The sequence below is a fragment of the Rhinolophus sinicus genome, chromosome 14 (assembly GCF_057876585.1).
Source record: "Rhinolophus sinicus isolate RSI-liver-muscle chromosome 14, RSI-T2T, whole genome shotgun sequence".
NCBI lineage: Eukaryota > Metazoa > Chordata > Mammalia > Chiroptera > Rhinolophidae > Rhinolophus > Rhinolophus sinicus.
The window spans coordinates 42336274-42364222 of NC_142514.1; the positions used below are offsets into that span (position 1 = coordinate 42336274).

General features: G+C 44.6%; 1 protein-coding gene and 1 long non-coding RNA gene across 3 annotated transcripts in view; one reads left to right on the plus strand and one right to left on the minus strand.

The window, feature by feature from the left end:
• Nucleotides 1-3308: 3308 nt before the first annotated feature.
• Nucleotides 3309-5344, minus strand: JUN (Jun proto-oncogene, AP-1 transcription factor subunit). The gene has a single exon (XM_019742535.3). It carries the CDS (start codon nt 5059-5061, stop codon nt 4057-4059), a length of 1005 nt encoding a protein of 334 aa, XP_019598094.1. The 5' UTR covers nt 5062-5344; the 3' UTR covers nt 3309-4056.
• A 933-nt stretch (nt 5345-6277) lies between these two features.
• LOC109453069 (uncharacterized) overlaps nt 6278-27949 on the plus strand; it is a 283158-nt gene continuing 261486 nt past the window's right edge. For both annotated transcript variants that reach the window (XR_012497234.2, XR_016018636.1), the window contains exons 1-2: nt 6278-7234; nt 13271-13353. This is a non-coding gene — a long non-coding RNA (uncharacterized LOC109453069). The remainder of the gene's footprint in view (nt 7235-13270; nt 13354-27949) is intronic.

Genomic DNA, 27949 nt, shown 5'->3' on the forward strand with positions numbered 1-27949 from the left:
TTCTTAAGAACAGGGATTGTTATCTTGCTTATCATTGAATCCTCACACTTAGCCTAAGACCTCAATGAGACCCAGGCCCAGGGGAATGCACTTCTTTGGGATGTCAAAAGTCCAAAACCAAGTCACTGGGGCCAGGTTCCAGAGGTAGGAAGGGATAGTTTCACTTCCTGGGGCCATCCTGGCCTCTCTTCCCCTCTTCCGTGACATTCCACTTGACCTATATAGAAGGGGGTGGTGGCGGCAAGGGACAGGACAGACTAAAAGACTTGGTCTTTTTCCTTGGTTCAACTGATGCACGTCTTCTCTAACATTCAAAGAACATGGGGAATAGATACATTAGCAAATCCTTGTCTCTGTCAAGCAAACACTGGAACCCTGAAATACATGAACTTTACAGACAGAAAGTCTTCTCTCCATTACCAATGAAGTGGTTGCTTTTAATAAAGCCACATCTGGAACTATTTTTTGTGCCTGCCTAATGATCACATATGATCCTTCCCCATCTCCACCTCCAAGCCTAATGTTTCAGGCAGACCTATTTTATATAAGAAGAGGCCCCCTTGCCTTAGTGGACGAGTGAAGGGATGCTCTGTGTGGCTGGAAGAATGAATGTGCGAACAGCTTCCTTCTTTTAAGAGCACTCATTGAGAACTAAGCTCTTTTGTACTTGGTGATTGGCCAGATTTGAGTTTTTGGGGGGTCATCAATCCATCTGGAGTTGTGCATCTGGAAATGAATGAGGCATATTACACTGGAAGAAATTAAGACCTGGAAGTATTCTGAAGGAGAGTTTAAGTTCTGTGTTCATTCAGTCATCATGCATTTATTTTATGAACGTCCCCTATGTGCCAGGCACTGTACTAGGAGTCTGGGGTCGACAGAAGAGTAGGATAGGGGTCTGGCCAGGAGACACAGAGGTTTACAATGATAATACTTTGATCAGTACAATCACAGAAGTTTCGATAAAATATTATGGATGCTCCATGAGGCATATTCATTCTACCTGAAGATGGAGTTAGCCAGGAAGACTTCACAGAGAAGATGCCACTTATGCCAAGCCTTGAAGAATGGATCTACTAGTTGAACCAGAAGGAAAAATATGCCAGGAAGAGACATGAGCACAAGCAGAAGCATGGAGGAGTTAAAAGGCATGGGATTCAGATTCACACAAAGATATGTTTCTCATAGTGAGTGCACAGTCATTCCGTTTAGGAATTAACACTTTTTGAATCATAGACCTCTGTGAGAACCAAATGAAAGCTAATGATTTCTCTTCCCGTGGGAGTGTGTGTGTCTTCATGTGTGCAAGCACAAGCACACACACATTTGAGTTCCTGAGTCCTCTGCTACAATGGACACAAAGTGTTAAGAATCTGATTGAAATATTCATATATAAAACAAATTAAAAGAGAATTAATGGCTTTATGTGCCATTAATTCATTTTCTCCAACTATTAGTGTTACTGAAACAATAACTCATTGAATGCCAAAATAAAATTAACCTTTGAGTGTCTACAATTGGCTGATTTTCTGTCTCCAGAATTTACACATCATCATTGGTTATTTTCCTCCACCACAAATATTTTTTTCTAACCCCTTTTATTAGAATGGTTAGAACTTCAGGTACATATACTTAGAATGTTAGTTGAAACCCACAAGAGTGGGGATAAGCCTGAGTTTCAGGCTTTTTTTTTTTTTTAAACACTGGAGTCTAAAGCAAACTGGGGAGTGGTGTGGCTTTTCTGTACTGCACTGTTGTCTGGGCTTAGTCTACCTTTGCAGGTAATTAATTCCCCAGCCTGCTTATTTTTTCTAGTTGGCTCTTGTTTAGCTTCCACAAAGCCCCACCCCAAACTGCTTTATTGTCCCTCTGCTGACTATTCCTACATATGGTCAAAATCAACTCACCTTCCGGGTTGCTGACATCGGCAAATTCACTGTTTGGCAAACTCGGCTGTGCTCCCAGTAACCCTTTGTTAAAGAAGTATTATTACAATAGAGTGGATCTGATAGCTAACACGCCTGTCCAATCTCTTGCACTCCCAGATATACTAAAGAGAAACTCTTTGTGCCTTTGGATTTACAGCCACAGGCAGGATATTAGTACTCCCAGACCTGCTGGGTACTAGAGCACTGCTAATGAGCAAACAGCCCTGCCTCAATTAGTGGTTTGTGAAATAAATATTCCTGGATATCAAATTGCTTTTGCTGCTTGATAATCACACTGGCTCTTGGGATGAAAAAGCAAGAAAGCAAAAATTGTTCCCTTGTTGAGTATTGCCTTGTTGATCTCCAAAGTTATATCTGTAGACAGAATTTGTTTGCCATTTCCCCAGAGTTAAGGTTTGATTTGCATGTGTAATCACTGTGTTAGTGTTCATGTTTTCTCTTGCAAATCTTTCCCACACTGTCTAGATTACCATCTTTTGAGGCTGGTTCTATAATAATTACTTAAATACAGTTAATTATTTTAGAAACAAATTAAGAGACAAACATTAGAAGAATCCCAAGTGGTAAACTGCTACACTGTTATACTGGTAATTTGTCTAGGCATAGGAGAGAGAGAGAGAGAGAGAGAGAGAGAGAGAGAGAGAGAGAGAGAGAGAGAGAGAAAGAGAATGAACTGCTTCATCCAGATTTCAACTTCTGTGTTGACCCTTCTTAAATTCTCTGCTTAATTACCAAGTAACTTCAGTGGCAGTAATGTCAACCCCAGCAACTGAAAAGAAAAGCTTCAATATAGAGCTTGGGAAGAAAGAAGTAGTAAAGGGAAAGGAATTCAAGATGTTATTGGTATTTGAATACCTTTATTGTGACAAGAATGCTGTTATAAATATTCATAAGCAAAGACCATCTTTTTAAACCTAGGAATTGTTCAAGTGAAGATTCCAAATGGGAAGGGTACATCTTTTGTAAAAATCTGCCACTATTCTTGCTTTGAAAATAAGCATCTATTGTTAAATTTCTGCTAAGGTTATAAATGGTCACAGCACATGCCACTTGATCTAATCCAAACTTTAAAGTGTTGGACTTCCCAGTGGGCTATCCCTCTTCACAACCTTCCTTCCCTCAGGCTCCTCAAAGTCCACACTACCCTTTGTAAGCAACTCTATATAGATAGTGGGGGAGGGAAGTGTATAAGTTGATGAGAGCATCAGCTACAGTTATTTCTCATGCCCAATAGAGAATAGTTTTTACTGCTTGATAGTAAGCAGCACTGAGAGTGATTTTAATGGACACTCTTAACTCTTTCCACTCCATCTAGATAGGTAATCTATAGATAATGCAGAAAAGAGGTTGGGGGAGGGGTACTTTTTCAATATTTTATTTTCTTAAATATCCTTTCTGGAATTTTCAGAAACAAAACATAAAAAAATTATATACTTTATTACAAATGGTAAACTCAGAGTGCTCCAAATCTCTTATTTACAAATAACACTGGGCAGGACACCCAAACAAACAAACATGAAATAACTTACAAAGGCATGAAGCTGTTTATTGACAATAATCAGCTTTCATCAAATTAAAAAAAATATATATGTACATACACAGTTAAGGAAGGCAGGCCAGAAAGTTCATCTGTAGGCTCAGCCTCGCTCTCACAAACCTCCCTCCCGCCTCCCCTCCCCTAACCCCTCCCCCCTTTGTATTCTTAAGGAGTACTACAGAAGCAATCTACAGTCTCTATTGCAGTTTGTAACCCCTCCCCCTCCCCCCTTGTAATACTGAATGAGATCGAATGTTAGGTCCATGCAGTTCTTGGTCAATGTTAAAGAAAAGTCTAACGTTCTGTTTGCGCTGGGACAGCCCGTCCATAAAGCGGGGCAGCCCGCAGGCGGCCGTTCCCTGGCTACACGCCAAGGGAGGGCGCGCCAAGTCCTTCCCACTCGTGCACACTGGGGGCGCCGTCAGGACGCAACCCAGTCCAACTTGGATACCCTTGGCTTTAGTCCTCCGACACTTCTTTTTTCTCTCTCTCACAACTTGTCAAGTTCTCAAGTCTGTCTCTCTGTTATTTTTTTTTCTCCATTGCCCCTCAGCCCCCGACAGTCTCTCCTCAAAACGTTTGCAACTGCTGTGTTAGCATGAGTTGGCACCCACTGTTAACGTGGTTCATGACTTTCTGTTTAAGCTGTGCCACCTGTTCCCTGAGCATATTGGCCGTGGACGCCAGCTCTGAGTTCTGCGCTTTCAAGGTTTTCACTTTTTCCTCCAGCCGGGCGATCCTCTCCAGCTTCCTTTTCCGGCACTTGGAGGCAGCGATGCGGTTCCTCATGCGCTTTCTCTCCGCCTTGATCCGCTCCTGGGACTCCATGTCGATGGGTGACAGGGGAGGCGTTTCCCCGGGCATCTCGGGCACCGTCTGCGGCTCCTCCTTCAGGGCCTGCAGCCGCGGGTGCTGCACGGGGATCTGCTGGGGCAGGTGGTGGGGCGGCTGTGGCGGCTGCTGCTGCTGCTGGGGCTGCGCGGGAAAGGCCAGGCCGGCCGCGCCGTAGGAGGGCGCCCCGCCGCCGCTGCTCAGCGCGCCCGGGTTGAAGTTGCTGAGGTTGGCGTAGACCGGCGGCTCGTTATGGAGGCTGGCGCTGAAGCCGCTGCTGCCGCTGCCGCCCGCCACGGAAGCCACCGCGGGAGCCACCATGCCCGCCCCGCTGACAGGCTGCGCCGCGGACGTGACGCTGGGCAGTGTGTTCTGGCTGTGCAGTTCGGCCAGGGCGCGCACGAAGCCCTCCGCGAAGCCCTCCTGCTCGTCCGTCACGTTCTTGGGGCACAGGAACTGGGTGGGGGTCGGCGTGGTGGTGATGTGCCCGTTGCTGGACTGGATTATCAGGCGCTCCAGCTCCGGCGACGCCAGTTTGAGCAGCCCCACGTCCGGCGAGGTGAGGAGGTCCGAGTTCTTGGCCCGGAGGTGCGGCTTCAGGCTGCCCACCGGGTCGGCCAGGTTCAGGGTCATGCTCTGTTTGAGGATCTTGGGGTTACTGTAACCGTAGGCGCCGCTCTCGGACTGGAGGAACGAGGCGTTGAGGGCATCGTCATAGAAGGTCGTTTCCATCTTTGCAGTCATAGAACAGTCCGTCACTTCACGTGGGGTTAGTTTGGGCTGCGCGCAGAAGTTTCGGGGCCGCAACAGCTCGCTGGCAAGCGGGGGACACCCGCGCCTGCCCGGCCTTCAGCAAGGAAAGTTTATCTAACAGCGCGCGCACCCGCTAGCTGTCCTCCCCCTTTGCGCCCTCCTCACCAGCGCGCTCCAGGGAACGCAGGGTTAAGACGCCGCCCGCACTCTTACTTGTCGGCTCTCGCGCGCTGCCGGCTTTAAAAAGTCGCGGTCACTCACTGAGCGCTCCTCTGCGCAGCGGCTCCTCGGAGCCCGCGGACTAACTCGCTTCCCGGCGACAGCCGCTCTCCTGGCGACGGCACTCAGCGCGGACCCCGCAGTGGCCGGTCAGCGGCGGGTCTCCGCCGCCCGGACTTCTACGACTGTCCCCTCCTCCGCTGCGAGGGGGAGGGGGCGCCCGGCGGCCGAGGCTCGCGCTCGCCCAAGTTCAGCAACCGGTGCGAGCGCACGTCCCTCCTCGCTCTCCTCTCTCCGTCGCTTTTTCTTTATCGCCGCCGCGGCAGCTTGGAGCGGAGGAAAGCTTTGCAAAAGTTCGGTCCGGGACTCAGGGGCTACTTGTCCCTTGTCCTCCGGGCCAGGAAAGTTCTTTGCCGCTACAGCGGCTCGCCAGACTTCTCCAGGGGACAGTCGCCGCCCTCCGCGCTGTCAGCGGCGCCCGGGCAGTGGGGCTCTCCTTTTGGGTCGGCTGGAGAGGGGGCTCTTCGGACGCTCTCCCAAAACACCAGCCCGGGAACCACAGGCGCTAGCTCTGGGCAGTTGGTGAGAAAATGGAAAAGAAAATCAGATTTGCAGTTCGGACTCTACTGCTGTCCTGTCTCCCTGAGTCCGCGCGCCTCCACTCCCGCCTCGCTGATACAGCCACACTCAGTGCAACTCTGAGCCCTTATCCAGCCCGAGCTCAACACTTATCTGCTACCAGTCAACCCCTAAAAATAGCCCATGATGTCACCCCAAGGCCTTCCCATTGGCTTGCGTCGCTCTCAAGGGGGCGGGCCCGCCCGTCGCCATGGAGACCCCACCCTAGAAGATTCTTCTCCGGACCCGCGGAGGCTCACGGGATGAGGTAATGCTCTGTTGCCCTCCTACAGTTGGGCCCTTCTTTCTCCTCCTCCCCCGCCCCCTCCCGCGCGCCTCGCGCCCCTCTCTTCTCCCTCCCCGGCGCGTCTTTCCCGGCCCGCCCGGTGCATTGTGGGCTGACGTCTTGGGGCTTGACTGTCTAGTGAAGGTGGCCACTGCGAGCCCGGCCGACGCGGGCGCTCGCATCTTCTGATGGAAGCGGGCACAAGTTCGGGTCTCGGGGCGGAATGCAGAAGATGCGGGGACTCGGAGGGCTGGGGAACCTGGCCAGGTGTCTGGGGTCGAGGGTGCGAGACGGGTGCTATTTCCCCACTTCGTGGGTGCTGGATATCATCCACCGGCGTTTCGCCGCCCCGCGGGGCTGGGAGGTCTACGGCTCGGGTGTTTTCCTCCCCCGCACTTCCGGGGGGCGGGAGCACCGCCTTTAAGGTGGCTCTGTTAAGTCCCCCGTGGGGGTAAGTGAAAGTGGGCTTAAGTTTAGGGGCAGTCTCCGAGAGTCAGCCCCCCCCCCCACGTTGAGTACGCGCGGAAGTTTGTCTGCTGGTCAAGTTCACCAGCGACCGTCCGCCGGGTTGTCTGGCTGCGCCTAGAAGCCGAGTGATTTGCGTTGCTCGAGACTGGGTGGTCAGCTAACTCCTCACGGCACCCCCACTTCACCCGACGGTGGGAGGAAGGGTGCGAGGTCATAGCTTCGTCTCGGAGGGGAGGATTTTTGTTTTTTGTTTTTTTAATAAGGGGTGCAATTAGGGGGCAACTCAGTCCAGTTGAGAACAAGCGTTTAGGGAATCCAAAACTCGGGGAGCCCCGGCGATCTACTCCCTGCCCCCGCACAAGAACACGCACACCACACATCACACGAATACACACACGCACAGACATTCACACTCCCCCGCCCTGATTTGCTTCCGGGAAAACAAGTCCGAGAGGACACTCGCCAAAAGTCACGCAGCGAGGAGTCGAATAGAAGCAGGATTTAAAATCTCTCGGCTCCGGGCCGGGAGCTGGGCCTATATCCTGTGTAGCCTCTAGGAAGCGCTAGACACATGTAAGTGGTTCCTTTTTTTTTTTTTTTTTTTTTTTTTTTTTGGTGGCTCAGTTATCTACCCCCCCAGCCCCACCCCCCTTAGGGACAAAAGTGTATGGTGAAAAGAATACCGAAGTCGGGAATCGTGGGTTCTGTCGTGGCCAACGCTGCCATGGTGTGAAGTGAGCAAGTCACCGAACTTCTATGAGCTTTTCAGTTCCTTTATCTGCGGCGGGGGTGCGGGAGGGTGGGGGGCGGGGCGGTGAAAATCACTTCACTGGGCAGAGTTAGTGTAGCATCATCACCTTCAGGGCTGGGAAGTAGTCACCGAACAGCCTCCTTCTCCGAGTTTCCCAGAGCCTCCCTGGAATGCCAGGGTGTAAGAGTGTGACTTGACAGGAACAGGTGTAAAGACTCCTGCGAGGAGCAGCGAGGGAACGAGAGTGAGAGAGGAAAGGGTCGAAGGCAGCTCTTTCCTGGGCCTTTTGCCTGTGACTGTTGGACCTGCAGCAGTTGAGGTCCCTAGGTTCTAATTTGGGCTTCTCAGCTTCAGAACTTCGGGGAATTCAGCTTATGCGTTTAGAGGCCAGAATCTTATGGTCCTTTTGGCTTTGAGGGTTAAAATTCAACAGCCCAACAGTAGCTAGTGGCAGGGAAATCTTGACAACTTTTCTTTACTCCAGGCACTCACCTCTCATTCTGTCATGCAGCAGAGGAAAACAGTGGCTACTGTGAGCCAGGCACTGAGCTGGGGTGGGGGGTAGGGGTGGGGTTAGAATACAGTGATGACAAGATCCAGTTACTTTCCTCAGGGAGGGAGTATTCTCCTCTATACTGTTACCCTAAATCATTTTCGTCTGTAATCAGGGAGCTGGTGTTCTTAATAATTTTTATGAGAGTAATAAAAATAAATTTCATGTATTAAATGCCTATTATCAGCCAGGCATTTGCCAGAGCAATTTAAATATGCTGTTTCTCCCCACAACTATCTAGAGCTATGTTTATTATTAACCAGATTTAACATATGAGGAACTAGGCCCAGAGAGGTTAAGTATCTTGCTCAGGTCACACAGGCAGCTGGAAATTGACCTCAGGTCTGTGTTACATTCCCTTGTATCTTCTCTGCTCTGGGAGATTTTCTTGTAACATATTGTCTGCAGAGGAAATGGCACTTAGATGGTGGGACAGAAGAAATTGCCTTGCCTGAGCCACTGTAACTCCTTTCAGAGCTTCCTTTCAGAGCTCCTGTATTTAGAAAATTCAAGATTAGGACTTTGTATAAATATATATGTCTTTGCCTAAGGGTTCTGTGTGTTCCTCTCTGCCTTATGTGGTTTAGTAGGCTGATTTTCTCCTTATGTTGAGAAGTAGCATATTTCATCCAAAAAATAACAGATCTGTTTAAAAGTTAACGCCCCTGCTTGGAAGCCTTCACTGGCGTCCCCTTACAACCAGGAGAGAGTTTAGACACCTTTGCCTGGGAGAAGGAGCTTTTCACAGTCTAGCTCCTGCTCTCAGGCCTCACCTCTCTCTCCCAGTATCAGTTAGGAAAGGCTGGGCTATGCTGCCGTAACACACAACCCTAACATCTCAGTGGCTTATCCCACAGAAGTTTATTTCTTGCTGATGCTACATGCCCACTGTGGGTCTGCGGGGGAGTTCTGTTCACTGTGGTCACTCAAGGACTCTAGTTGAAGAGGGCTTCATCTTGACACATGCATATTACTACTATCTTGGCTGGGGGGAGAGAAGGCGGGAAATCATAGACTGGCTCTCAGAGCATCCACCTGGAAGTGATACACGGTACTTCTCCTGTATCATTAGCCAAAGCAAGTCCCGTGACCATGCCTAACTTGAAGTCTCTGTAATCCTACCAAGTATCTTGAACCAAGAAAGCTAGGAAGATTTGGGGAACAACACTAATGACTCTAGCAGTCTCCCTTTCGGTTCCCCAACTGTTTGGCTTACTGTCCTCCCACAGGCAGAATTCCCTCATCCTTTCTTCAAGGGAGACAACTTAAAGACCCATCTATCAAGCTTCCTTTCCAGGTTCTGAGTGATGTGTAGTAGACTTTATATCCGCTCCAGATAGGACTTAGCAACTAAAAGGAAGGTGTCTACCCTGCACACCTTCAATATGTAATGGTGGGACTGAGGCAGGATACACTGCAGTGGATACATCATGTGGAAGTGGAGGAATGGGAGACCACAGTAGACACTAATCCACTGAGCAGACTTATTGAGGACCCCCTACCCATCACCCCAGTTAGGCCCTGATTCTGCTCCCCGAGTGTAGCTGCCCCATCCATTCTTCCCCATGTCCCCTGGCTTTGCCCTCTGAGAGAGTCTTCCTCTCCTATATCTAAAGCAGGCATTGGGAAATATGTTTCTAAATAAGCTTTCAAAAATTGGGGGCGGGCACAGAGTCATGTTAAGTCTCAAATACAGTCTCCTTTAATCTAGGCTGATGTTCTTTTGGCAGTACAACTCTCACACAGATGTAGGCTTCTTATCTGTTTGATTCTAGCCATTCCATGTACCAATAGCCAGAGCCAATTCTTTTCTAGACATAGTCCTATGGTTTGCTACATTTCTTAGCTTTGTCATTCTCCTGCCTGCTGATACCCCTCTCTCTCTCTCTCTCTCTCTCTCTCTCTCTCTCTCTCTCTCTCTCATATTCATTCCCCTGCTCCCCATCTTGGTTTTGAATACTTTTGGTTTATTGAGCTTCGGTGTGAGAGTCACACTTTTCCTTTATTTTCTAGAGCCATTTTGTTTAATTGAAATCATATGCTGGGTACCACCTTTATTTGTCAAGAGGTTTGAACGATAAATAGGCTTGAGGCCATACCTTGACTTGATCCATACTTCAAGGCTAATTTTAACTTGCCTTTTCTTGCTGAAAACATTTCTTAGTTATATATTTTATTAGTTGAGACTGAGAAACAACTTAGCCTCTTCTAACCCTACAAATCTCTGAATTTCTAGATTGTCCCTACTCTTTCATTCTTGTTTGCAAACCGGCCAAGTCTTCTCTGAGCTCATCTCTTTTTTTTTATATAATAAGTTTCCAAATGCATCCAACAGCCACCAACACGTTCTACTAACATTTTGTTTCAAGTCTCTCACTTTAAGTTGATTAGGTTCATGACACGCCTTCTAAATTGTCACAGGTGATATATTCACCAAATAGATCACTGTCCTTTTAGCTTCTGATAACAGTGCTCTTAGTTACTGCCCTCTAAATGGATGTTTACTTTTACTGTTGCCATTACATTACCCCACGTCTAGGTGCCAATTCTTACATCAGTCAGGATAGACTAAGTTTGCCACCATTAACAAACAATCCTAAAATCTTCGTGGCTTAGCAAAAATCTTTATTTCTTGTTCGTAGTACATGTTCAAAGTCAAAGGGGCTTTGCTTCATGTACTCACTCAGAAACTGAGTCTGCAGAAGGTTTCATCTTGATATTTGCTTCCACAGTCATTCCCATCACTTCAATGGGGAAGAAAGCACGGCGAAGTCACATTGGTTTTAAAAGCTTCCTCTCTGAAATGAGCCCTATTGTTTACATATTATTGGTTAAAAACTAGTCACGTGACCATGTCTTTCTTAGAGGATGCCAGAAAGTGCAATCCTACTATGTGCCTGGAAGTGAACAGCGGGAAATGCGCCCCTCTGTATAGGTTACCCTATGGTAGCGATCCAAAAATCTTACTGGATGACAACCACAGAATTATTTCTCATTCACACTGTATGTCTATTATGGGTTGGCTGTATCTTTGCTTCATATACATCCTCTTTGCTTTAGGACCCTTTCTGAAACATTGCTGATTGTCATAGCAGAGAAGAAAGAGCCTGGTGCTTAAAGCTTCTGCGGAGAGCAGTTCCTATGGCCAAGCTTGATGTCAGTGGGAGGGGCAGCGAGTATTCCCAAGTAGTGATACACTCCACCACACCCTCCCTGCGGTACACATTCCCCCCATTCCTATAAGTCTCAGCTACCTAAACATTTTCCATTCCTTTAACATTTTTCTGCCTTTCCATTTGCTTTTATCTTTAGTCAAAATGCCTCCTGGCAAACTCCTACTCATTCTTCGAGACCCACCCAGCTCAAGTAATTGCTCCCTCTGAAGCTTTCTGTTACCCCAGCTCCTACTCTACCCTCAAATAGTTATTATTTCCTTTGGCTCTCACTACACTGGGTACTTAACCTGAAGCAGAGAATGTTTAACATGTGTTCTGGTAAATGTCTTACATCCATGACTCCAAATCCAGGAACTGTATCTTACTCATTTTTGTATCTCCAGTGCTTAATTCAGTGCCTGGCACTGGAAAGGATAGAAGGTGCTCAATAAATGCTTGTTGATGGATTTTTTGAAAAATAGCCTTTTCTATAGTGGGATTAAGGGGGTGTTTTAATAGTCAAATACCTAGCAACAGTACCTTGTTTTAATACGTAAAAGTTGGACCATGTCAAACTCCCTTGCTGAAACCTAAGCACATCCTATCAGATTTGGGATTAACACCCAAATTATGTATCTTGCCTATAAAATTTCACATGATCTGGGCTATCCTACTTGCCAGCCTGAAATAGCTAGTACTTCTCCCCTCACTCACTATTCCGCAGCCACACTGGCTCTGACTGTTATCAGTCAGGATAGCCTAGGGTATGCTACAGTGAAAAACAATTCCAAATCTCAGTGACTCAAGACAAAAAAGTGTTATTTCTTGCTCCTGCTCCATGTCCATCAAGGGTTGGTAGGGACTCTGATTAGTTGTCTTCCTCTCCGACCAAGCCTGGTGCATTACCACTTTCAAGAACCTTACAGACATGGATCCAGGTAGAGAGAAAGAGAGCTTTGAAGGGTCTTAGCCAGGTAGTAATTACTCATCTTTGCCAGTGAATGTCACCTGTCACTTCTCACAATTCATTGGCTAAAAGTCGTCTCATGGCCCCACCCAGCCACAAGGAGACCAGGAAGTGCAATCCTATCTGCCTGAAAGGCAGAGAGCTGGACGTGTTTGGTGACCAGCCCTAATTGCTCCCACAAAGAACTTCTTTAGTTCCTCAAACAAGACAAACTATTCTTGCCTAAGAGCCTTCACATGAGCCCTCCCACTTCTTCCCTGTTCCTTGGTCAATTTCAATTTTCTTTGGATGTTAGCTTAAATAACACTTGAAGAGGCTTTTTTAAATACTGCACCCTCCCCCCATCTCAGTTAGATTCTCCACTTATACTTTCTCATAAGTCCCTATGGGTTTTCTTTATAGCAGTTGGGATTTCAGGAGGGTGGTAAATAACACCCCTTTCTTTCCCATTTGAGTTCAGAACCAGCCGAAAGTTAGATACAGTGATCAGATGAATAAAACTCACAACATCAACTTGATAGCTGATATAGGATAGATTGGAGGGCATGCCAGACATGAGCCCATACTGGATTCCTAATGCTTCACCCTGAATTAAACTTACCCACTGGTCCCTGGCGAAGGTGGGCAGTTGCAAGCCTCTTCCAAATGGACAGTGAATGTGTACATCCTGTGGACAATTTGATTCTGAAAAGAGAGAGCAAATGACAGGTGGGCATGCTGGGTTTTTCTTTTGAACTCAGCAATCAGAACTCACTCCTCTTCCCAGGCTGAGTAAATAAGTGATGGGGAAAGTGGACAAGAGAGTTATTTGCTAGAACTGGTAACCTGACACCTGGGAAATGGAGATTTCCTCATCACAACAGAATTTATCTTAGTTTGTTATTCCATATTTCTTTGTGTTACTGTTTGTTTGTTTGTCTGTCTGTTTAAGTCTGTCTTGCCCACCAGAGGACGAGTGTTAAGAGGGCAGGATATCTTTTTGTCTTCACTGTATCCATAGCATTTAGCACAGTGCTTGGTACATGGAGGGTGCTCAATAAATCTTTGTTATACATCGGAGCTCCTGGGGAAGTCCTTCTCTTGGATCAACTCTCCATAGAATTCGTTCTCATTTGTTTGAGACTGGTGTCCAATTTGGAGATGTTCCATTCTCTTTCTCACTTCCCTACTTCCTTTTTCTCAGGTCGTCAGCTTGGATAGAGTCATATGCATCTACATCACAAGTGGGGTAAGGAGGCAGGAATGAAAAACAACCCAGAAGTGCAAGTAAGTGAATTGAGTTGTTGGACAGTATGCGTGAACTAGGTTTTTGTCAAGGAGGAATGTGGAATTGTTGTACATGTCATCATGTTTATGGCGATACCTTTTCAGCCCTCAGAATCTCCACGAAACTTATGTGGGATGGTAAAGTGGCAAGGGTCCTTAGAAGTTGTCTTCCAAGTCCTGCCCTTTTCCCAATGCACAAATCTTTTTGGCAGTATTTTCACTACTTAAATACTTCTAGTTATATTCAGAGCTGGAGAGTGGTAATTCTAGTGACTGCTGCTGGTTGGACCACATGGGGAAGGAACATTGTGGACATGAAACTGAGGAAAGCAATTCTGGCCAATCAGAGAGATCTCAGAGAAGGTCGGCCAAGTGGTGAGAAGCCTGAAACTTCTCATGGAGAAGAAATGAAGGAACTGGGAATATTTACCCAGAGGGAACAAAATAGTAGTTTGGTGCAAAAGTAATTGCGGTTTAAAAGGTTGGAAATAATTGCAAAAACCACAATTACTTTTGTGCCAACCTATAAAAGACCATGGGAGCATATATAGCCGTCTTCACATAGTTGTACAACTGTCATGTGGAGGCGTTGACTTATTCTGCAGGTTTTGAGGTCAGAGCGAGAGTAACAATTAGAAGTTAGAGAGGAAAACTGTTATATTTAAGAAAGAACTTTCTGGAGTTAGTTATTTATCAGTGGGGTAGTTCCCTTCAAAGCAGCATTGAAGTTCATCCACTCACTACACATGTATTGTCTGTGATGTGCCAGAAGACACTGTGCTCATTGAGTTACAAATAATTCCCAGTGAGCCCACAGCGACTTGTAATACTCGCCATTTATTTTCAAAGTTCATAAATACCAGGTTTAAATATTATCTTTTAGAACTTGCCTGGGAGTGGTCATCAACATGAGTGGTTTCTCAATTCTAGAACTGACTTTTTTTTTTTTTCAAAATTTGAAAAATCTGGGGTGACAGTTTCTCATCTCCAGTGTTACTTAGATGGACATTCTTCTATCAAAACAACAAGTGTTTTCAGTACCCATAAATCAAAATTACCTGTACTTGTGATCACTTAAGATTATATACTCCCTTACCATCTGACACAGAAGAACTACGAAGTAGTCACTGAGCTCCCTTTTCCTTTCTCTCCTGTGCATACAGCTAAACTACATTTCCTGGCCTCCTTTGTAATTAGGTGTGGCCACTTGGCTGAGTTTTAGCCAACCCAAAGGGGATGAATGTAATGTGTGCTACGTACAGGCCTGACTCATAAAACCATGTTTCCCCATCTCCTGGTTAAATGTAAGGGACATTTAGAGAAGGGCAGAGCCACATGTGGAAGGAGCCTGGATCTCTGAATGACCACGTGGAAGACCGCCCACTGACCAGGAATATTGGCATTGGATTTTGAATGAGAAATCACTTTTATTGTGTTGAGCCACCAAGATTGTGAAGTAAATATGTTAAAGCTACCAGTGTCTTCTTATTCCAGCTGGTGCTCTAAGATACCTTCAGTGAGAGAATAACTGTGGAACTGAAGTTAGGGATTTTGTTCTTTCCTTTCGTGTTTGAAGAGAATTAGTGGAGGAGGCAGAAGTAAAGGACATAGCACTTAATCATAAACTGGTACTTTCTATTGGTAATGTTTTCTTCCCATCTAATTCGTGAACTTCATGAGACAGGTTGCCATTTCTTACATCCTCTTTTATATTTAATCTTTTAGTGGCTATTTATTGAGAAATGCCAGGTGCTTTGGGGATTTCAGAAGAAATATAGGTAGCACATATTGTTAAATATGTTATCAATTTATTCAACAATTTTTGAGCATTTGCTATGGGCCAGCTAGTGGTAAACATTGGTGAACAAAAGCTACAGTACCTGCCGACAAGTTGGGTTATAGCAAAGAAAGTAGGTAATAAAGAAGCAAGACTAGTAGGGTATGATAATGCTTTGGGAAAGAGGTAGAGGGTGTTCTGGGGGTACCGGAAAGAGATGTCTGACAAGGGTAGCAGTCAGAATTGTCCTCTAAGGAGGTGATGAGCAAATCGAGATCTCAAAGATGAGTAGGAGTAGCCAGAAGAAGAGACAGTGAAGAGAGAGTGTGCTAGAAAGGGGACCTGCATGTACGAAGGTCTAAATATGGGGCATGAATATGGAGCATGTTTGGAGGGGTCGAATGGTCAGCTAGAAAGGAAGAATGGAGAGGATGAGCATGAGGGGAAGAGCTTTCCATGTATGTATGCACATACATCACAAGTACATACAGAAGGTCTTGTGTTATAACATGTATGTGTATTTACTTAGGAGAAAATACCAAGATGTCAACAGTTGTGACATTTGGGTAATTTCCATTTTCCTCCGTATGCTTCTCTGTTTGTTTTAAAAGTTTCCACAATAAACATGTATTGCATTTAAGCACACTTTAAACGTGTAATGAAAAAAATCAAAATAAATATTTTTCCTTATTGTAACTGCACCTGCTTTCCCTCATTGGATCCTCACAGCAGTGTCCTGAGCAAACTGAGGTCTAGAGCTGGTAAGGTCCCATTTGGTCTACTTTCTCTCCATCGCGCCAGCCTTCCCTGCAGTTTTCTAAGGCGTGATGATGGCTTTTCTTGGAACTAGTGAGAGTTTAGCGCTGTGTTACGCGTTCACATGTATGTAGTTTGCGACTCGGAGAAACTGGGTCAATGTTCTCATGATCCTGACCTACCTAAAAGGCTTCCCACATACAAAGGATGGCCCTCAACGTACTGGACGATGTCATTAGACTTCTCTTTTCTGTGATGCTATCATGTGCTTTGCCTGGGGATTTTGCAGTAGGGGAGAGGGCTACTGAGACTTTTTAAAAAGCTAGTTAGGGAGGCTATTGCTTCCCATTATTTGGTTAACCTACATCTTGATTGACCAGCATGTTGGTACTTGGCCACATGAGTGATGATGAATATTTGTAGCAAACACCCAAACATTGGAAAGACTTGAAATACTGTATTGGCATTCTGTAAATTATGTTGTGGCAACAAACCACCCCCCAAATCTCAGAGGCTTAAAACAACGTGAGTCTATTTCAAGTACATGTTCCATTCCCACCCTGATTTAGGCCTTAGCTCTTTACTCTGGAACGAGGCTGAAGGAGCAGCCCCCATCTGAGATCTTGTTGGTGTGTGTCACAGGGAAGAGAGCGAGGCAACACCACAGGATAGCTCTTAAAGCGTTGCCCACATGTCACTTCCACTCACCTCTGAGTGCCCAAGTGTGTCACATGTCAGCAAAAATTTTGACAAACACCTTCTTAACATTCTGAGTCTCAGTTTCTTTATCTGCAAAATAGAAATAGGTAAAATACACAATGGTATGGTCAAACCATGGAATATCATGTAGTCATTTAAAACAATGAGTCGCTTGCCTTTAAAAAGATGAGTTGACTTGGAGACGTGTCCATGATACAGTGTTACCTGAAGAAAGCGTGTTATAGAGTGATCTCTGTAGCATGGTCTTATTTTTGCATAAATTAAAAACAAAACCTATATGAGAGTATATTTCTTTGTGTGAGAATGTTAATAAAAACATCTAATGTTTAAAGAGTGCCTACATCATATTCCCACCCCTGTGCTTTTTAACATGCATTTGCTCATTTAATCCTTGGAAAACCCAGAGAGAGGAGTAGAAAGTTATATACCAAATCATCATTATCAGCTATTAATACCTTACTTGGCGGTGTGATTAGACAGATTTTATTCACTTTGAAAAATTTATGGTTTCTATAAATTTGTACTTATCACATTAAGTAGATTAATCAGCTTTTGTTGTGCAAGAAACCACAAAATCTGAGTGCTATACAATGTTATTTTATTTCCTGTTTATCAGTCTGCAGGTCAGCTGTGGTGGCATGCCTTCCTAAGACCCCATTCAGTCTTCTTTCCTCTTCATTACATCTGCCTCCCCTGCAGTTTTCTAAGGAGTGTTGATGGCTTTTCTTGGAACTGCTTGCTTTAGTGCAGTGTTACGTGTGCAGCCTGGAGCACTAGGGCCGAGGGTTAAATTCAGGTCTGTTCCATGTGTCTCCTTTTAGAACCCATCCTAGAGGCAGAATCTACCAGGGACACGTTTTTCTCATGGCAGAGGTTGTGGCACATGGAAACACTTGTGGCTTCTTAAGGCCTCGGCTTGGGAACTGGTATGTTGTCATTTTTGCCCATATTCTATTAGCTGAAGCAAGTCACATGGCTTAGTTCAATATCAGTGAGCTGGGAAGTCATGTAAGTTATGGAGGGAGGGAGTGAATATTTCTGTATAGTAATCCACTGCAATAAGCGTCCATTGCTTTCTTAGTTAAAAAAATGTAACAATAAAGTGAAGAAACGAGAATATTTACCAGGGATACTTTAAATTGTGTTCAGTATACTCCAAAGTCACATTATGCATTTCTCTGAAATACAAACTCTATATTTACAATGATAATAAGCACAATGATATTAACATGAACATTTAATTAACCGGAGTACTCTTTGCCTAATAGGGCCAGTAGGAGATTACAGTAGTTTGGCATATGCTGACTGTGGTGTGACATTCTAAACATAATCTAGAGACTGTTTAATGGCTTTCTGTATACATCACTGCTACTTGAGTGGACATCTGCGATCCAAGGAACTTAAATCATGAAATCACAGACTCTCAGATGTGGAAAGGTTCTGGTTCCTGTGGTAGGCAGGTGTCTCCTAACTAGTTACATGGACAGCTACTATTGCCAATTATAGTCATTCTTGATTGGATGTGTCTCATATTGCTGGAGAATGGGTATAGAAATCAAAATTCCTTCATTTATCCAATGGGGACATTAAGCGCCCCCAGCTGTCACTTACCCGAGTGATACAGTAAGTTTGTGACCAGAGATGAAATGCAAACCAGATGTCTTGAGTGGGCCCAGGGCCCTTTACTTTGTTTCTCTGCATAACACAAATATCAAGCATATGGATCATTGGGGAATATTCACTAGGCTGTGAAACGTCCATTGCTCTTTAAAAAACATATTAAGTGTCATTCTTCTACTGTTTCCTCTGACTTAGGAGAACCGAAGCACTTCTTAGACCAACTACTTCTGAGTCCTGCAAAGAAACACAAATGGCACAGATGCAGAAATAGGGAGTTGAATGCTAAATTCCTTAAAACACTGGCCAGGGAATCACACCTGCTTTAATTTCCTTTCTATTCTAGGTAATTTAGAAAATACCTGCTGATATATCTCATGGGAATCCATTTGCAAAAAGAAAATGTTTTATTAAGGAATTTATTTGTTAGGATTAAGAGTCATGTTCATCAAGTTTCAGTCATTTACCCATCACTTTTTCCATTTTCTATGTCCATTTATATCTCTAAAATCAGTTTACTTAATATTTTTCTTTAAATAGATTCACTTTTTAAAAATATAAAGATATTTTTTATAGGAGATGATATATTACTTTTATAAATGAATAACAACTATTACTTGCTGAAACTACTTGGACAACTATAAAAGTAAATACATATCCATTAAAATAAATAGATTTGTCCATGTACCACTAAAAGTTGTTTCTTATTCTACAAGTGGTAGGCCTGATATAGTGGGAAAATATGGGCTTTGGAGTCAGGAATACTTGAGTTCAAATCTAAACTCATTCCCTTCCCAGTAGTGTGATTCGGGGCAATTTCATTAAATTGCTGAGTGTCAGTTTCTCATCCATAAAATGGAACAACAGCTATATCTCACTGTGTGTGTGTGTGTGTGTGTGTGTGTGTGTGTGTGTGTGTTCAAAAGCACCTAGTGTCATTCCTATTTCACAGTAGGAACACAAAAAATTTAGTTACCTTCTTCCTTTCCTCAATTTTTTTCAAAATGGCACTCAAGAACTCTATTGTTAGAGAGATGAATGATCTGGGGGCACTATTGGCTGTTCCCAGGGTAACTGACTGGTAGATTGCCTGTCATGTGCTAGGAAATGTGCTAAGTATTGTGACACAATGAAGACTGGGCACGTGAACTCAGAGTTGAAGACTTAGATTCAAGTCGCATCTCATCTCTTTAGGACAAGTCATTTAACATCTCTGAGCCTCAGTTTCCTTATCTGAAAATGAGTGTGGTGATTGCCATTTATGCCTACTTCAAAGGAGTTTTGTGAGGAATACCATATACAGCTAATGCCAAAGCCTTTGGTGAATGGATACAGGCAGTTCTGCTATAATATGCTACATACGTTCCAGAAACACTTTGTGTTCTGCAGAGTTGTACATTAAAAATAACAGGGCTTTTTTCAAAAATAGGGTTGGGGCAGATCACTGAAAACCTATACAATATTGTAACCACAATGCTAAGATAAAATTTTAAATATCCTAATAAAAATAATAGAGCTGAAAAGATCTGTTAAATTCTGAGTAAATAAATAAATACACACACACATACATACCGTGTTTCCCCAAAAATAAGACCTAGCCAGACAATCAGCTCTAAGTCGTCTTTTGGAGCCAAAATTTATATAAGACCCGGTCTTATTTTACTATAAGACCATGTCTAATATAATATAATATAATATAACATAATACCGGGTCTTATATTAATTTTTGCTCCAAAAGACGCATTAGAGCTGATTGTCTGTCTAGGTCTTATTTTCAGGGAAACACGATACTACAGAAAATACAGGGCTTTATGCTAAAACTGGTGAAGATGTTGCTGGAAGGCATAGGGCGGGGAGGAGGCCACTAAGTTAAGGAGGTAAGGGTAAGTGCTCAAAGACAGGGACGCACCAGGCAGAAAGCTCTTTTGGGAAAGAGCATGTAGGCAAATAGCCCAGCAGGATGGAGGTGAAAGGGGCTCCTGTCCGGTACCCCGGTTCTGTATGCCTCTGTGGCTCCCACACTCAGCTGTGTTAGTGTAGTTCCTGCTCAGCTGCTGCTCCTCAGTGAAACAAAGAATTAACATCTTGGGAAAAATCCATGAGAAATAAAGCAATCTGCATATTATATTGTTCTCATCCCTCGAGTTACCAGTCTTGCCTTGTCTTACAGTAACATATATGAGAGTATCATGTATTATAGCAGAGCAGTCCACCTGTGCAGATGGAGCAGAGGCTTGCAGGCTTCATAAGCAGAGCAAGCAGAGACTCCCAGAGGTAGAGTTCATTCATAGATGTGAGTCTCTCCCTCTGTGCCTTCTTCCCTCACTTCCCAGTCTGACTGGTCTACTTCCCCTCCTCTTCTTGGTTACAGGGTTCCTCTTCCTCACTAGCCTGTGAGCTGCTCGAGATAGCGCTCTGTCATATTCATTGATATGCTCTGAGGGTCCCCACAGGGCCCCTGGAGCACATGATTTCATGGCAGTTGAACCTGTTTATAGGCAGGGAAGGGCCCTGGATCCACTGAGGGGGTTCCCGGGCGCACCTAAGGGCATCAGAACCACTGCACTACGTTGAGATGAGGACGAAGGCACTCAGTGCCCCAGCACGGGGACAATGTCTCATTCAGCTCTATGGGGCTCCCAAGTGAGATGGGGGCTCCTCGGCGGGTCCCAACCCCACCTTAACCATGAGAAGGTCGTGAGAGGGCTGGTAGCATTTCTTCCTCAGCACCCCTCCCTCCCTCCTGTCTTCTCACCCTCTCTTCTTCTCTTCCTCTCTCCCTCCCTCCTCCCTTCCCTCCTTTTCTTTCTTTCAACAAATATTTACTGAATCCCTGTTCCATGCCAGCACTACACAAGGTCTTGGGGAAGAAGTGGTGGGCAAAAAGACATCTGCCTTCATGGTGTTTCAGTATTCCCTAGAGATTAAAAGCTGATATCTGGCTCTGTCCTTTACTTGCTATATGAACTTGACCGAATTCCTCATTAAATGGAGATCCATTTCCTCATCTGTAAAACGAGGCTCATGATAGAACCTATTTCAGAGGGTTCTTGTGAATATTAAATTAGTTGATATGTAAAGTACTTAAAAATAGTATCTGACCCAGTAAGTGCCCAATAAATATTAATGATAATTATTAGTATTATGCTTTCTGTATATACATAATAAATAAACTGATATAAAAATCACAATATGCAATAAGTGTTATGAATGAAAAAAAGACTGGGTGGGAACTATGTTTTCCCTGTGGTGTAGTTAGTAGAATATGTAAATATTATCTGATGAAAATAGGGAAATGGTTGAGCCTACAGACCTGGAAGATCTCTATTTCCTTCTGGTTTTGAAAACGAACAGCAGTAGGGACCTTCTTAAAGAGGATGATCGGAAAGGGGCTCTCTGAAGAGGGGCTACCATAGAAGGTATAAACGTAGTCACTGAGAGGGGGATGGTGGTGTGAGAGGGGCGTTCCAGGCAGAGGAAAGGCAGGAAAGAGCCATCATCAAAGATCAGGGCATGAGGACTTCCCCGCTGGGCTCTGAGCTTGGCTAATTTTGTTAAAAGACCCTATGTTCCTAGATGATCAGTTAAAGCGTCACTATATGGGGAGCCCTCAGTTGTGGCTTTCAAGCACTGGAGACTGGATACTGGTACCAGCCATATCCTGGATTCTAGAGCTCTTGGTCTTTCTAGGCTATTATGGTGAACCCCTCTATACCGCTGTATCTGCTGGGCCATTGTTTCAATTCTTGTGTTCCACTTGAGCAAATTAAACAAAGATAACTTGATGAACATGCATTTCTAGGTACCATGGTCTAAATTCACTCCCAATCCCTAAGTTTTAATCAGTGTATGTTACCAGCCACATACCGTTTGGGTAACCTGGGTCACGGCAGTGTATCTCCTTAGTGTATTCACTCATGAATACTCACTGAAAGAATACCAATTGAGCAAGAAGTATGTGCCAGCATGACAGGGTAGAAAGGTCACTTGGGGCCTCAGCTTCTGTGCCGATAGCATGAAGGCTTACGTCCGGTCTCTGGTTATCAACTGTAGTGTCGACTCCCAATCCCTAGTGTATTCAACAAATTCGGATTCAAGGTGATTCCTCCCTCTCTGGTACTGAAAAGCTTTCTGAAGTGGGTGAGAAAACAGTAGAGACAGATGGGTGCTGGGAATTTTATTATTATTACCCAGAACTTAATTTTTCTCTGCCGAGATTCTTAGGAATGCGACCTCACTTGCCACAAGGTCTCACCAGAAAGGGTTGAGCAGTACTGAAGTGGATGCTCTCCCAGACCCTTTTAGCTTCTGAGTCCTGGGGTCATTTTGCTTTTCTTTTCTTTTTTTTCTTTTTTTGGTTTCTTTTCATTTAACACCATTTCATGTGCATGTTTCCAAGAATCCACATAGTTCTCCCCTTGATGGTCTCAGGGATTAGGCTTTAGTTTTGCTTAGTGGTTTCCCAGTTGATCCCTCCCTCTTGATAACTCTACTTTACAGACCTTTTTAGAGCCTGCATTCAATGAATCCTAATTGTGTGTGAGAGAGTGTGTGTGCGTTTGTGTGTGTGTGTGTAACTCCTCACACTCACTTTCTTTATCTCTAGTACCAGTAGGGACTCAGCAACTATTGGACAAATTAGTGAATTCTTAATGATTATCAAGAACCTCACCAAACACATACTACTGGGTTTCCCTGAAAATAAGACCTAGCTGGACCATCAGCTCTAATGCGTCTTTTGGAGCAAAAATTAATATAACACCTGGTCTTATTTTAATATAATATAAGACCCGGTCTTATAATATAATATAATATAATATAATATAATATAATATAATATAATTAATATAATACCGGATCTTATATAAGACCGGGTCTTATATAATATAATATGAGACCGGATCTTATATAATATAAGGCCCAGTCTTATATTAATTTTTGCTCCAAAAGACACACTAGGGCTGATGGTCTGGCTAGGTCTTATTTTCGGGGAAACATGTATGTTATAACCTTTGGATTATTTGCCTTCTTTTGTGAGGGTATTAATTCTTATGATGGAATTGCTAGATCCAAAGTTATAAGCAGGTTTTGAGCTTTTATTACCAACTGCCAGATTGCTGAAGTGCTTTTGTTTTATGTAAGCGGTAGTATTGCTGGTAACACTTGTGGTAATTATTTATAACATTATCTTAAATAATTAATCGAATCAAAGAGTACTTCCTCTCCTTTTTTTTTTTCCCTGGGTATCCAAATCTTTCACATCCCAAACTCTAGGAGTTTCCCTACAGCCCCTCAGATCGGTGCTGTGTGCTCTGAATTTAATAAGAGAAACAGAAGTGGGCTGCTCCAGCACTCGGTCCCAGCACCATTTGTGTCTCCTTGGACACCACCGTTTTGCTAGTTCAACACCAGCCTGGTTTGTGGTTTTCTGTGATGGAAATGATGATAAAGGTAAAGAGAACTATGACAACACTGTGAGGATATTAACCCCATTTTATAGGTAAGGAAACTAAGGCTCGGAGAGGTGATGCAGCTTGCCTTTAGTCACACAGCTGGGAATTAGCAAAGACAGGATTTACATCGGGTGCCAACTGATTCGAAGCCAGTCTCCTTGCACTAAACTACACTACACCACTTCTCAAGTGGAGGTGCAGGGTCAGGAGCTCTGTGGGAGCAGCAGGTCTGTCAAGTTCTGCAGGGCTGAGCTGTTTATCATTGCAGAGGACACTCATCACTGTGCTAATTACATTAATTGCTGCCCACTCTGTGGCTAAGTGGGTGGCTTAACAATACCTAGCAACGTGGTAATGATGCCTGGGCCTGCCTTTCTGCGTACAAACATCTGACTCCTTTTTTTTATTTACATCTCTTTCCCGTGGTGGCCAAAGAGCATAATTATAGGCTCTATTGGTTGGAAGTTAGTGACTACCTATCTTATAGGGGAAAGGTTAAGACTCTAAACTTTGCCCTCCATCAGCATCAACTTTATACAAGGCATCTATTATAATCCTCATGATCTCTCAGAAGTCGGTATTATATTATCGCCCAGCCGTCTGCTTGGGGTCACAAAGCTAGGAAGCAGTGGTATAGGCTTAGAAGTCAGGCTGTCTGAGGATAAATTTTGTCTCTGCACATTTACCTACACCATTACCCCTGTCAACAGGAGATCTTTTCCTCCTGACGCTTGGAATCAAAAAACACACCAGTGGGGCTGAATCTGGATTTCCAGATAACTAAGGCATTGGGAATCGGTGTTTGGAGGGGGTCTGTAGTGCTGAGGGATAAATATTTGACACTTCAACCTTCCAGCTCCCACCCCTCCCCTGAGCTTCTCAAGGAAACATTAATAGAATGTTTCAGTTGACTTTTGAAGAAGTAATTTGAAGACTACATTTTTGTACTTATTGGGAATGGAAGGATGGCTTCGGTGATTCATCATAATTGGGGAAATGACTTACCTTCCCCAGAGACCCAGATAACAGAGGCTAATTTAGGAAGCAATTGACTTTGGAATGTTGTGTATGTGTGCATTCCATGGGTGTGTCCATATATCTGTGTGTATGTATATATGTCAATTAATGTGTGTGTGTTCTCAGGACGTCTTCAAGTATTGGTGGATTTGGGTGACTTATTTCCTTTCTTACCCATCTTCTCTCTGTAAATCGGGTTTAAAAGTATATTTTACTAAAGTTCAAAACAACTACATTGTATGGTGACACAAGAGCAGTGGTTAAGATATTTGGAGCTAAACCCGGGTTTGATCTTGGCTCTGCCACTTACCAGCTGTTGTGACTTGGGCAAGTTACTTAACCTCTCTAGGCATCAGTTTTCTCATTTCTAAAAATAGGGATAATAACCCTTCTGACCTCATGGGGTTATTGTTAAGTCAGGGAAGCTTCTGAGGGCAGGGACTGTGTCTATACACTATTCTGTAGCCAGCCAGAACGAGGTTTTGAAAGAACAGGCATTGGACTTAGATAATCCCTTGACTCGGAGTCCAGCACTCCCATGTTGGCTGTGTGACCTTGGAGAAATTGCTTAACTTTTCAGGGCTTCAGATGTCTCGTCTATAAAACAGAGACTCATTGTTCCTACCTCAGATGATGATGAGGTGGGACATACAAGGCTCTAGTCCCGCCATTAACACACAGGAGCTATCGTTTCCCTTTCTCCTATCCCAGAGTCTTACACCCAATAATTGATGGTTGAGTTCTTGTTTGATATGTAAAACAGTCTTTTCTCTCACACTCCACTTTTATTTTCTCCTTCCCTCCCTTTTTATTTTTCTTTCTTTCCCTCCCTTTCCCTTCTCTTCTTTTTCTTTCTCTTTTTTCGTCAGCTTTAATCTACTGTGACCCAACCCCTGCCTTTAGGACCATCTGTCCCCTGGATTGTTGCAACAGCCTCCTCCCTGGCCCTCTGTTTTATGGCCCACATGGGGTATCCTTCCATCACCTGAACCAGAACTTGCTACTCCTTCCTCCGGTGGCGTCTCATCACACTCAGAACCGTGACCTGCAAGGCTCTATGAGAACTGTTTGCTGGCAGACTCTCTGCCCTGCCAGTGATTGGAACTTTTCAAGCACGTTCTAGCTCTGGGCCTTACATACTTGCAGTTCCCTTTCCCTCCAAATAGTCTCACTTCCTTAGGCCTCTGCCTACAAGTCACCTTATCAGACAGCCGACCTTACATAAAATAGCATCCCAATTACTCTCAGCCCTCCATTTTATTTTTCTTCTCACTTATCACTGACATATAGTATATTGATGCATTTACATTTTACTGTCTCTCTCTCCCCAGTAGAACGTACTTTCTGTAAAAGCAGACTTTATTTTATTTTCTGCTGTGTCCCCAGAGCTTGGCACACAGTTGGTACTCAATAAATACTAGCTGAATACATGACTGTGTGTGACCTCTCTATGAAATGGCAGAGAAGAGCCTACATAGTTGATCCAGATTCCAGGCCTGGAGAGCTCACTGACCAGCATTTATCTCACCCAAAGCAAGGTGAGGAGTGGTGAGGAGGAGACTTTGGTGGTCATTTAGGGTCACTCCCTTCACACACATGCCTTCGGGGCCAACGCTGTTTCCTCTGTGGCAGTGACATGCCCGCTTTCATGGTTGAGCTTTATACCATAGTTGCAATGTTTTCTCGAATTACCATGGCAGCTTTACCATGTGATTAACTGTGCTCATGCAGATACTATCGATCACAGATGAAGATCACTCAAGGTTTAAATTTAGCACGACTGCAACAAATCGAAAGTTGGAGGTGTGATATCTAATTGTTTCCAGACAATGAAAACAAAAACACAAAGTCTTCTAGCTCCAAACCACTCTTCTCTACCGGCTGTCTCCCTCCCCTTCATCCTCCCTGTCCTGACGCTGTTCCTGTCCTAAAGCCGGTAGCTTAGTGAAGGGAAACAGAACTTTGAGAGTCCAGAGTTCCAATCCCAACACCGCCACTTACTCCTTGTGAGATCTCAGGCAGGTTACCTCAATCCCAGGAGCCGTGGTTTCCTCTTCTCTAAAATGGGCCTTGCGAACGGGTACTCAGTACTATGTGTTGAGTGAGAGATGACTAAATGAGACCCCAGGGGTAGAGCAGCTAGCCCACCATGGGCATGCAGTGGATACTGGTATCTTTCATGCTAAGTGACTTGTATGGCTGTGGTGTTTTGATAACCTTTCTTTGGCTTTGGCCCACCTTTAGGATAGTCAACCCAACCAAAAATGGAGACAAGGCCTTTGAGAATCAGTACCTCACATGCTTTCATGGAGGTCCTACTGTTAGCGAGACTGAAGATTCCGGGGCAGGTGGGTGGGCAGGACATCACCGCAGTGAGAGGCAGGCACAGTTGCTGCCCGTATGAGTTTCCTAGGGCTGCTGGAACCAATGCTACAACCTCGGTGGCTCCAAGCAATGGAAATTTATTCTCGCACAGTCTGGAGGTTGAAAATCCGAAATCAAAGTGTCAGCAGGGCCATACTCCCTCTGAAGTCTCCAAGGGAGACTCCATTCTCTGCCTCTTCTAGCTTCCGGGGACTCCTGGTGTTTCTTGGCTTGTGGCAGCCTCATGCCAATCTCTGCCTCCATCTTCACCTGGCCTTGCTCTCTGGGCATCTCTTTCTCAAATCTCCCTCTCCTTTCTGTTATAAGGACACTAGTCATTGCATTTAGGGTGGGCCTTAAAACCAAAATGATCTCATCTTGAGATCCTTAACCTAATTTGATCTGCAAAGACCCTATTTCCAAATTGGGTCACATTTCCAAGTACTGAAGATTGGGCATATCTTTTCGGGGCCACAAGTCAACCCGCTATAGTACTTCCAGGAATTTCAGATTAGGCAAAGGGACAAAGCACATACAGCTGAGCAACCGGAGTTTCAAGTAGAGAGTGAAATAAACCCTCCTGGAAAGGCAGGTAGGGAATTGATTCATTCATGCGCTGCTCCAGAAACATTCACTGAGCCCCTGCTGAGCTAGGTGCTGGGAAGTAGAAATGACAAGGCACAATCCCTGCTTTCAGGGACTTCACAGGCTGGTGGAAGGGGACAGAGAAACAGGCATTTCCAACTCAGCGTGGTAGAGCTGTGGTAGAGATGGGCCCCAGTGCTGTGGGGGCTTAGCAGATCTGGATTACAACCCTGGAGAGGTGTTCACGGAAGGCTTCCTGGACAAAGGATTGTCTTACTTGAGGCCTGAAGGACGAGGGAGTAGGAGC

Excerpts from the sequence above, each read along its gene's own strand:
- JUN (XM_019742535.3), bottom strand. The coding sequence starts at position 5,061 with ATGACTGCAAAGATGGAAACGACCTTCTATGACGATGCCCTCAACGCC.